Source organism: Hermetia illucens, chromosome 2 (assembly GCF_905115235.1).
Source record: "Hermetia illucens chromosome 2, iHerIll2.2.curated.20191125, whole genome shotgun sequence".
Classification (NCBI taxonomy): domain Eukaryota; kingdom Metazoa; phylum Arthropoda; class Insecta; order Diptera; family Stratiomyidae; genus Hermetia; species Hermetia illucens.
This window is the reverse complement of record NC_051850.1, coordinates 64,178,135-64,190,460: the sequence shown is the minus strand read 5'-3', so window position 1 is coordinate 64,190,460 and position 12,326 is coordinate 64,178,135. Positions and strand designations below refer to the sequence as shown.

Below are 12,326 nucleotides of genomic sequence, written 5' to 3'. Positions count from 1 at the left end.
TCAGCTGTACCTGTGACAACTAAAAGTTTTTAATGACTTACAAAGAAAGTTGCTAATGTTTTAGGAATCTTATTCCAAAATCTCTTCTCGGCTTAAAGGATGATTAAATAAGTGGGAAAACCACGAATTGGTAATTAAATAGGTCCTATATAGTGTGACACCGGAGACGACAACGTCATTTCCTTGCGCCAACGGAGAAATTAAGCCGCGCGTCATTACCAGACGATGCTTAGTTTGTGTGCCTTTTATGCTGATATTTTTTTTACTTGTTTTGTTACCTTCACCTTCGCTGACGATCGCATTTGGCTGTTTAGATTATCTGATAATCGTGGTATTAATTGTCATAAGATAAAATGAATAACGAGGAAAAACCAGGGAACAGTTGGGCAGTGGAAGGTGATAAGCCCGCACGAGACGAACAAGATGCAATTCTGGCGCGACTCAGTGATATGTTTGGCGAAGTTGTCTCTTCCGACAATATTTTGACTGTCTGCAATTTACTCAAGTGGCAACGTAAGTAGAGCTCATAGTTGATGCGGGAGCATAGTCACTGGAATGACGGGTTGGGTAAAGGAACCTCACAAAAACTATTCAAACGTTCGAGAGTGACTTTCCAGCACTTTGCTCTCTCAGTGTTTTACGTAGCGCGTGATTAATATTTGTGACTATTGCAGTGGAAGATTGCATCGAAGCGTTGATTAGTTTGGGCTTAGAAAAGGAGGAAAATACAAGCGACCACCAAGTGCTCACGAATCCACAAAACAACATCGAACGTAGAATAGAAAGTACTCTCTGTTCGGAGCCCGTAACATCAGCAGAAGTGAGTGTAATCAACATGGGTCCAGGAAGCCGAAATTTGGGCGCCATTCCAAAATATGCACTAAAAGCAAACAATGCGAGCGAGAGACCGCACAGCGTGCGGAACGTGAACCAACTCCACCCCAACAACATGGCAAACCTTCAAAAGCAACTTTCCTTGCATCGTAAAGCGCCGCCTAGTAGAGTAAGGCAGTTAGAGCCTCTCCTGGGCAAAATTCGACGAGGCTATAAGATCTTAGTGTTGATGCGGGGACCTCCGGGCAGCGGGAAGTCTCATCTGGCAAAGGAGATTGTCCAGGCGACAGTCCCGGGTAGCGACTATCGTAATCACATCTTTAGCACGGATGATTACTTTATCGACCGCAACGGAAACTATATATTTCGACCGGACGAGTTATCTGTGGCTCACGCAACGAATCAAAGGAGAGTTCACCATCAAGCGATGAACAGTTGGAGTCCAATCATCGTCGATAACACAAATATCAGAATTTGGGAAATGTCTGACTATGTGAAGATTGCGGTGGAGTGCGGTTATCTCATTGAAATTGTCGAGCCAAGAACACCGTGGAGCCAGAAGGCTGGGAAATTAGCAGAAAAGAATCGACATGGTGTGCCGAAGGAGAAGATCCAGTCTATGTTGGATAACTACGAGAAGGTATCGGTGCCTCAGCTGCTAAAGGTAAGCATATCATTTTCTTTTCTGCAGCTGTAATTGTTTCAGATGAGTTGCTCTGTAAAGTTCAGCATTGAATTTCCGAACTTGTACGAGGTCTGTCGAATTCAAGAGATATTTGTCTACCCACTTGAAACTTATTGTCTTAAGTTCTTTGGCCCTGCTAAGAAAGTGAGTTTTTGGACAGCAGAAATGTAACATTTGATCTACTTTGCACTAAAAGCAGGGTTCCGTCAAAAAATCTACTTTGTCGAGCAAACTACGTGTGAAAGTGGCGCCAATTTCCCATTTCATTTGATGAATTCTAAATGAAAAACGATGCTTTAAATTCGCGAGTAGCATCAGTTGCAACAGTGACTTGCAATTGCTCGTCAATTACACAGGTTGCTGCTCTGTATTTCAGGATGGAAGTTCGCTGCCATGTTATCAGAAGCATTACACGACCTGGATTCAGTTCTGCAAATATCTCTTCTAGTGCTGTGTCCCTGACGCGCGCTGTTTCCTAAAGACCTAAACGTTACTGGTTTTGCTTACATTACATAAATTTGAATTGTTAATCATGTTCTTTTTAATATCAAATTGATTTTCCTCAACAGTTCCAATGGCCTAATTTATTTTATCAGCATCGTCGACATTCATACGGGCGGTGTCATAACCGAAGAGCGATTTAAATCTTGATTCTGAGAGGTTAGGTTAGATTTATTATTAGACCGAACGTTAACCGCAGATGGGGATAGATTTCAAATATTTCATTTTCTGTGTTGAGTTTCTGATTGATTATTTGCAATTCACTATTTGATTTTACCAGATGATATACTTTTGGTGTATAAATACTACTTAAATGCTATATATAAATGGAATATTTTTTTATAAATCAGTTTACCTCTCCAACAATAAAGCGTATTCCAGAGATGTATCTGAAAAAGAGCCCTAGATTTAATAGTTTATTTCACGCCAGCCGATCCTATTATATTGAGTGGTGCGACCCATTTGAAATAAAATGTTTAAGATGGTTTTTGTTGTCTCCGAGTTTGTCCTGTTTGTTTATCCTCTGAATCTGCGTTGTATAAGTAGCACTACAACAGACTCTGCTTGATATGATCGCTTTGGGACTAAGTAGAAGCGTATTGTCGGTATTTACTGTTTTCAAAAGGTCAATATCCTTGTTAAAATATATTGTACGTAGTTGACACCGCAAAAGTTTTTATCTCATTGATGTATAGCCTTTTTTCACCTATTTTGTTTATCCACACCATGAAGATTTTTGAACGCATTCTTGCCAACCATTCTGTGACAACACTTAGTGCCAGAAATATTCGTGCACCCAATTAAATTGTTCCACCGCGATCCGGAATTCCGAATTTTTAGTCCCCAGTCGCATTCTCTCGACATTTGACAGTCGAACCCGATTCGCCTGGAGTTTTTTTCACAGGGGCCCGTGAGTTTCCACATGATCACTTCAACATGTCGTTCCTTTGTCCATCTGTTAATAATAACGCAACAATCCTTATCAGATCAGGGCCTTGAAGTGTGTTAGAGCACTTCGTTCAAGACCGCAACGACCTACAGGTTTAAGGTACCCTATAGAAGGCAATGTGGTCAGTATTGCGCTGTCCATCTGTGGGACGCAATTTATCTTAAAATGATTTTACCTTTAGGGGGAGAAAAACGATTCTCTACTCATAAACTCAATTGCATCAATTCACGCCAACTTTACGAGGAGCTCCCTATGCATATAAAAAGTGGGCAGACATGCAAAAATGATTTCTTCACATATAGAAATGAAAGGTTTCCATTAGTACTTTTCGAACTAGTTCTTAGTTCTCCGTGTTCATGGAAGTGAGGTTCATGGAAGTGAGGTTTAAACATTTAAATCAAAGATCTATCCTGAAAAGTAATTATCCAAATATTCTGGAAAAATATCCTGATTATGCCCCTATGTGACATCTACATCTCAAATCAACAACAAAAGCCCAACGAAGAATTGGCTATATCACCTTTTGCTGAATGAAGAAATAAAAGTTGAACTGCTGTAAAGTTTCGCCGTCTGCCGTCATTTCGCGAAATAGGACAAAATTTCCGTAAAATCGTAAAAATAAAGTATCATAAAATGTATAAAATAATCCAGTAAGTCAGACATAAAGTGGAACCAACCAAAAGTGCCACGAGCGGACCGGTTCATTTCCAGTGCATAAGCAGGGTAACTAAATTTCATAGTCGACCGGCCAGAAGAAAACCGGTCTTCTCTGAAAATAACCCAGTAAACAGCCTGCCTTTGTGAAAGAGCCAGTAAGAAAACAACCCCAAATACGTTTCCTTTTCGACCTGAAAATGGTTATTGTATAATAACCCACGCCGATCCTATATGCCTCCCCAATGGGTAAACCTTAACCTTGCTTTTTATTATTATTCAGATCTTTGAAATGCAGAAGCGACAATTGAAAGAAACAAACTGGTTCTTGATCGCTAGGAGCATTCTTTTCCACACGCCTGGATTTTACAATTGCGTTTTTGTGTTGGAAAAACTACCAACCAAACTGTGGATAGTACAAAGTACATTGCCGCAAATCCTTCTCTTTTGTCTACGCCTGCTACCCGCATGGTATGTAAATAACATGGCGGAGTTAGCTTGACTACTTTAAGAGCGTCGTGAAAATTGGCAGTTTCGACATCATATTGATAGGTGGACCAAAGTGGAGAAGCTTGCGTTTGTCGTGCTCGTATTCTTTGAGGTAGCTCTTGATATATACCATCGAGTTTCTTCCTGAACGCTGTATTTTTTAATTTTTGACTTCCACCCAAAATGAACAAAAATTTGGGCATATGCTCACTCATATGATTATGACTTTTGATTCCCTTGAATTTTTTTGAATTTTATTTATGTGAAGTACTGAAATTCTGTATTTTCCAGATTTACAACTGTAAATATTCCGATACAGTACCTCAATTACGTCTACTGCCTTCTGTTGTTGCACGAATGATGCCTAAAATGCAACGACAAACCCGCAAAAGTAAATCTATTAAAGATGTTGAAACCCAGAGCCAACCGAGCGATGATGATGTTTTTGTAAACACACGAGATGAGAAAGTGGAAGACGAAGATGAGAATAATATAGTTTTCTCTGCTGAGGACATTGGAGACAACTGGAAGAGCTATGAAGAGGAGAGTGAAGAATATTGGCAGGAGAAGCAGGCGGAAGATGGATTGATAGAAATAGTGGAAGAGTTACCGAAGCCTCCGCGACGTACAAACCATCGGAAAGAAGGAGCATCACCCACTTCCCAACAACAGAAAGATTTGGACACCCGTGAGAACGAAAATCAAGAAAATGAGACGAGTAAGAGCGAAGAATCAGCCCCTGAAAATGATCAAGAATCTCCCAGGATCACTGAGAGATCTATGGAACCAGAGAACGTATCAGAGAAGTTGGAAAAGCATGTTGTCGGCTGTGAAAATGAAAATCAATTATTCGCAACTCTTCGGCAAATTTACCCGAATAAGCAAATTGATGGCTTATGGGATCTTTTTGAAAAATGCCAAGGAAATATAGATTGGACTGTTGATATTTTGCTGAAAGACGATTCGTGTGTCGATCAACAGTTAGACGAAATCCTTCCGAATATCTACTGTAACTGTAAATTCAAAGGTCAAGAGGCGGAATATGAAGAAAGTGCTGAAAACGTAAAAATAAGCGAAGAAGTAAAAAATCTAATGAGTCCGAAAAAGCAAAGAGTGAAGCGAGATAAGTCCAATAAAAATGTAAGTGATTTGCAAGACATCAAAAAGTCGATCGAAATGCAATTTGTATTGGGTGATCAGCATTATTCTGAACGAACGAAAAGGATTCGGAATTTGCGTCATGGCATGAATGGTGGCAATGATCAGGCAGTTAATCTGGAGCAAACATCCGAAAGTGACGATATTCAAGTGGCCATTGAAGCAAAAGAAAACGATGATATGGTATCCGACGTTGAAGAAGGGGAGGTTGTGGAGATTGTCTTGGGTGACTCTATGGTCGAACAACTGTCCAATATGTTCGAATTGGATTTGATTCCAAAAAACATGATAAGGGATCTAAAAACGAATGTTTTCATTCCAAAGTCATTAGCTTATCAACTCTATCTCATTTGGGTGGAATCCGTGTACAATCAAGTTGAAGAGCAAAAATACAAAACCCTAAAAGAAGACGAGGAATTAGCAAAAATGCTATCCTTGCAACGCGACAACAAACAGTGTACAGACGTGAAGAGCCTCGGAGAAGAGCTTGTAACCCAATTATATAGTGCAGATCGCAACAGCTGGGATTCAAATGGAGAAGATCTGGCATCGCATTTAACCAAACTGAAATTGTGCGAACAGTTTCCGAAAATCGGACAACAGACACTATTCGAAACACTGGGAACTCTTGACAATCGATATGAAGACACAGTTCAAATCCTACAGGATACGTTCCAACAACAAAGCGAAGCAGTATCACAGGAAACTGAGACGCAAGGAGATGCCGACGGGGATATGGATATGGGAAAGATGCCTTCTCAGGTACATCTTGATTCAGCATTCTCTGCAGGGAACAACTTGAGCCCCGAAGAAGCGAAGAAAATTGCTCTACACAACTTTGAAATCAATCGAAATATGGCTGTTCACCATAGCCAGTTGAAGGCCGAATGTTACCAGAAGGCGAAGCAAGCTATTCAGAGGGGAAATACTGCTGTTGCGGTTTACTATTCCCAGATAGCTGACTTGCATAAACAAAAGGTCGATACGTACAACCACACGGCTGCGAATTATATCGTTGCTGTCCACGATGTCACCCAGAATAATCCAGATTTCATTGATTTGCATTACTTGCACGTATCTGAAGCCGAGCAATGCTTGGATGTGTTTGTTGACAAGCACATACGCAAATTGAAAAGTATAAATAAAGCCTACAAATATATTTTTATAATAACTGGTCGTGGATTGCACAGCGCGGGCGGTGTCTCTATAATCAAGAACAAAGTAAAGTCCAGACTGAAGGAGCGTAACTTAAAGTAAGTATATAAAAAGCACACCACTTCCTACATGGTCCTTAATATGTTTTCTTGTTTATCTTTGCAGCTGGACTGAACTAAACCCTGGCCTATTGAAGGTAAAAGTTTTCTCTACGTCTAAATTCGCACACAAGACAAGCATTTGATCCACGTTAAAATTCTACATGACCACTATCGACATTCTTATTTGAACAAAATAGATCTAAGTTCGGAGTGTCTACGACAATTTGTCTGCGATGTAAACCGCAAATTGCATGAAGACAATTTACAATACAAACCATTTTCACCGATGCTGAACGCGACGTCAATGTCTTAAGTTTCAATTTGAAACGTATTTGTTAATTTCTTTTCGTTATAAAGAATGTGATTTTATTTGAATAGTGGTTGAATTGTACCTGTTGAATATTTTATTTTTATATTATTAAAAAAGTGAAAACTACACTTTGAAGATGTAGTGATTTTAATGGAAACAAAAGAATTATTGTTTCGGGAGTTATTTTTTAAAAATCACAAAAGTCATTAAGGGAATACCCGAAGACGCTGACGCTTCTGATATTTCGGTCTCATATTTTTATACTCCATGCAGGAAATATAGTTAGTTAAATAAAAAAGAACATTATGTTTATATGTGGTTCTATCGGAACTACTAGTCACTTGAATTTAATGATTTTTAAATGATACGATTGTTCTGGAATGTTTCTTTCGTCCTTTATTCTGCGTTCGATCTATGTTAGCCGCTGGACTCTCCTGTGCCATTTTGCATTGGGTCACATCAATAATGTATTTGGCGTTGCCTTCCTTTACAATGTAATTCAACACACTCCGTTTTCTCGTTTTGGCATTGGCTGTGTCCTGAACCTAACCACGATAGCTGCTCCATTGCATCTTCATTTCGTTCTCTCACCGGACAGTATCTGACATCCGTCATATCTCGTCCAAATCGCCCATTCACTGATCTACTGGTTGCTAACTGTTCAGTAAAACGTATATTAAAAGTATTCGGACTGAGTTTTGATTGTTTTGCTTAGACTCCGTGGCCTTGCACATGTTCGTAATAGCTCGAACGGATTGTTCCTCGACTGCTTTGACAAAGCACCATTAAAATGTAGACGATTATACGAGAAGCACAATAGTTTTCGAATTCCTGGGCCACAAAATATCTTCCGTTGTCATCATGCTCAGGAAAACCATGTATTGCGAAAATGAAGTCCAGATCACCTACCAGTACTGGTCATTTCGATCTCATATAGCCGTATAGATTTTGCGACCACTCCAGAATATACTATGCGGAACGCTTGGAGTACCTGCATTGTCACAAATATTTTCTTTACATCGCTATGTGCCGTGCTGTCATTTGGTGCAATTCCATTACACGTTCTTGTGCATCAAACGGTTTAATGATAACGTGAGCTTTGCCGATCTCGAAACAAACTTGACGATCAAATAGCATCATAAACATGCCCTTTACGTATTTCATACTCAAGCAAACGTTTCAGTATTTCTCTTGACTCATATTTTTTGTGGTTTGATGTCATTACAAGGTTATCGTCAAAATAGACGATTGTTCTATTAATAGCATGGATTGATTTTTCAGTTAACCTTGATTGTAAGAACCGGCGCCACAACAGCCGAGAGCCACGTGAACTGGAAAACACCTTGTTGACCCCGTGAGACGGTTCTGCGCTTACTCGTCAAATTTTTGAGAATCTGTCGTCGTTCAATCCAATGTCCAATTGCATATACGCTGTCTCTTTATAATTTCAGAAAACCCATAATTACGGAACACTGGGCATTTGCTTTTTAGCTTTAACTGCAGGCGTTGTTCTCATTTCTCTATTTCAAATCCAAACCTCGCATTAATTCCCAATACCTTAATGACATCACAACTTCAAATATCATTTTTAGGCACACACGTGGTGTTTATTGTAATCGCGGAGTCCTTCATTTCGTTCTGCCAACATCGAACCCTCTATTGCTTTTCACTATCTGTCGTTGCTGGTCGTCACTTGTGCGCCAATATCAACTTTGAGGCCGTACATCTACCCATTGATCAACAGTTTGACCTTGACGATTTCACCTCTTTGCATTGCGTTAACCACCCCGATTTCCTTGATTCTGTTGTTCTTCACCATTGTTCCTCTGATCACACATGACTGCAAGATATAATCTTACTTGAAGCATGTTACATCCTTCAAGGAGCTTTCTGAGAGAGCTGAATAAAAAATGAAGTAGTACAACGAAGACAAGATTGCTTATAGTGTAGGAAATGAACGGGATTTAAATTAACAGCCATTTGAATGATGCAAAAACATAAACATTGAGCATCGCTGTTCTAGCCGTAATTTCTCATCCTGCTAGGTACTTTTTATCTGCCTCCTGCGCTACAAATTTTTTATTTGACGTAAGACTGTTAGGACGCTTCTTTTTCTTTAGCCTTTGTCCCGTTTACAAGCAGGGTCGGCTTGTCTTGATCGGTTGTGCTATTTTTTCTATCATTTGCCTGATCTGGATGCTGTCGACAGACTTTCAAATCTCCATCAAACCACCGATCTTTTGGACGTTAACCATTGACTTCCTTCATCCCAATCTTGACGAGTGAATTCTCATTAGTGCGAATTTCCACGATCGGTACAGCCCCATATTGATCGCGGATATGATCAAGGCATGTTCCGCTACTAGCCCAACGCAACACCTTGTGCTTTATAGTCGACCAACTCACAAAATCATAGAGGACGATAGAGCGGATGACGCTACAGTAAATTTTAGATTTGGGACGTTCGTTGATATGTCGATCACAAAGAATATCAGTTGTGGAACGCCATTTCATCTAGGTTGCGTTAATACATGAACCAATTTCAAAACGCAGTTCTCCATTGGCTGATAGTATTAATCCGTCATATTCAAATTGCTCAGTTCTGGGTAGGTCCCTGCCACCGACAGAGCCTGTTTTATGGCGATCGATCGACAAAAATTCAGTTTTATTCAGATTCAATCTGAGACCATGGTCAAGTTTCAATTTTGAAAAAGTTCTGCGGAATTTATTGAAACGTAGGAATGCAATACAAAGAGGATCTGACGGTGTTTCTCCGTGAGCAACCACGCAGCGTGTTTTGCGTCAGTAGTTCCGCAGTTTTTGACAAACCCGGCTCAGATCCTGTTGCTTTACCCGATTCCATTTGTTTTATTGCTTTCTCGACTTCAGTTGCGACAGGTTAAATAGCTCCAAATGTCGGCAATGATTTTGGAATTGTAGGATGAACAAATTCTTCAGTTGAAATATTCTCACCTCCTATCTGTCGCAAAGTACCGCTTGGATAGTAACGATCGCTTTTTTGCTTCCCGTTTGGCATTTTTGTAAATTTGCCAATTGGCCAGTGTTTTATCGTGAATGAGAAGAAGAAACTGGTACCAATGGCATTCCTTTTCACTGACCTTGGTTTGGTGATCCCAGGGGTTGCATAGATCGCTGTGTGAATCACGTTTTTAAATTGGTTTCATGAATCTTGGCTAGTAACCGCATAAGTGAGATCATTTATCCTTTTTTGTCACGAAATTGCCACCGGTTAGTGCGCAACGAGCCAGTGCGTTCTTCAAGCTGTTTTATAGCAAGCTTTCGATAGCGTGAACAGTGGCGTCCTTCATGCTGCTTTGTCCAGAGGACATGGAGGAATTCAATGGACGATGATATCTTTCCGTCTAGGCGTTGCGGCGTCTTGTGAGAATATAGCCAAATGGCGTTTTACTGTTCCCATTATAAAATGTAAGAAGATGAGACAACCGTTTGATGAACCATATATTCATAAATACAAAGTTATGAGTATCCGCAAAATTGACTCTCGCCACTCACATTCCGCGCTCCAAACCCTTTTCCCCATAGCACATGTTGGCATTTGAATTTTCACCCACATGACCATTAAGATCGCCCGCAATGACGATATAGTCATCACCAGGCACGTTACAGGTCTTTGCATGGAGAAGTTGCGAGAAGGCATTTTTTTCGGCATCAAATCAACCTGTGCGATCAAGTGATATAATGGTGAGCTTCATCAGCCGGTCATCAAATCGCTCGACTTCTTTAATGGCATCACGGAAACCATCTGAGATGGCAATGCCAACACCATATTGAGTGTGTGGGCTACCAGAATAGAGAAGTTTATGGCCATTTTTATCGCGTTCGCATTCTATGCAGGCTTTGGCACCAGACCAGGGAAAGCGATGCTGACATACTATAGGTGAAGCACTTCTAGTATTAATTTAAAGGGGATTCCCTGCCAATTTCTAAAATATAATAACATACTGTTGTTGTCTTTATGTGGTAGATATTGGTATTGGAAGTATTTTGAGATCTGCCATGCCATCAAAAATGCTCTTTGCATTTGCAGTTACTGTAGATCTGCAACTTTCACTCGTACGGAAATCTTGGGAATACGAGACCTTTCCCAGAGAGTAGAAGAAGAGGTGATCGTTAAGATTTCAAAGAAGGACACCCGTGCTGAATGTGACAACTGGAGAGGTACCTCCGTGCTTCCTGTCGTCACAGAGATAATAACTAAAATAATCTTGGAACGCATCAAAGAACATCTCGAAAGCTTGATCGGCAGAAAGCAAGTTGGTTTCAGTTCCGGATCCTTCTGCACTGACACGTCAACACTCTACGGATCATTTTAGAACAATGTGCGGAGTTTAGATCGTCGCCACATCTGTTCTTTATCGATTTCGATAATGTAAGCAAGGGTGTATCTAGCGTACTCTTCCAAGGAAGCTAATAGCTATTATCGAGGTAAAATTTCAGAGGAATTTGTGGTCCAAAGCGGAGTCCCTAGGGTTGCATCTTGTCCCGATATTATTTCTTCTTGTCATCGATGACGTTCTGTATGCTACCTTGTGCGGAGAAGGTGGAAGAATGGAATGAACCATGACATCTGTTTATTCTCTCACTGGGTTCGGGACCTTGGCCAAATGGGTTTGGATTTGGAAGTAGAGTAAAACTGAGGATAAACCCCAACAGAACCAATGTTCTCAGTCTGACGATCATCGTACTCTCCATATCTGCATTAATGGGCAGAGCATCGAAGGCGTTGACCGATTTCTATATCTAGGAAGCGTCTTTTCTGCCGAAGGTGGCACCGAACTGGATGTTTCCGGACGCATTAACAATGCTAGGTTCGCTTTCGTTGCTTTGTCTAAAATCTGGAAAAGACGTGCTGGGTCAAGTTGAGGCTGTTTTGTGCAAACGTTCTTTCTGTTTTGCTAATGGGAGTAGCACATGGAAATTGACCCCTAGCTACTCAAAAGCTCCAAGCCTTCGTTAACCTCTGTCTGCGTCGTATCATCGGGGTACGCTGGCCTGCTACTATTACGAACGAAAAACTTGGTCAGCGCACATGTCTGGGACCCGAATGCGTTGCGATCAGAAGGCGGATATCGTGGGGCGGGAGCTGAAGCACATTTCAGGTAAGTGGCAACCATATATATATATATCGGTTTTTCGCCCCACGACTCTGCAATCAAAAATATAAAGTCGCCTATAGGTTATTCATTGGAATTCAAATCTTTATGGGGCTATATACTTTAGCCTTGGTGATCGCGTCCTGGATTTGTTAAAAAGGCAGCTCCCAGTCGTTGGTATTAAGCCGAATGCAACACTGGCCCTATGGATTTTCACAGGTTGCTAGACTATACGAATTAACATGAAGTACGTTCCCGCTAGATCGCGCGATTTATACAGTTCAAATGAGTTTATCACCAATTCCGGCTTAAAGAGTGTCGGGGTAAATTAATAGGCACATTGTTTTGGAAAAAA

General features: G+C 40.6%; 1 protein-coding gene across 1 annotated transcript; it reads left to right on the top strand.

Annotated features, from left to right (window-relative positions):
* The first annotated feature begins 53 nt into the window (after nt 1–53).
* Nucleotides 54–7,182, top strand: LOC119647988 (NEDD4-binding protein 2). The gene is made up of 4 exons (XM_038049373.1): nt 54–513; nt 675–1,498; nt 4,404–6,523; nt 6,591–7,182. The coding sequence occupies exons 1-4, from the start codon at nt 354–356 to the stop codon at nt 6,667–6,669; spliced, it is 3,183 nt and encodes a 1,060-aa protein (XP_037905301.1). The 5' UTR covers nt 54–353; the 3' UTR covers nt 6,670–7,182.
* Nucleotides 7,183–12,326: the final 5,144 nt, after the last annotated feature.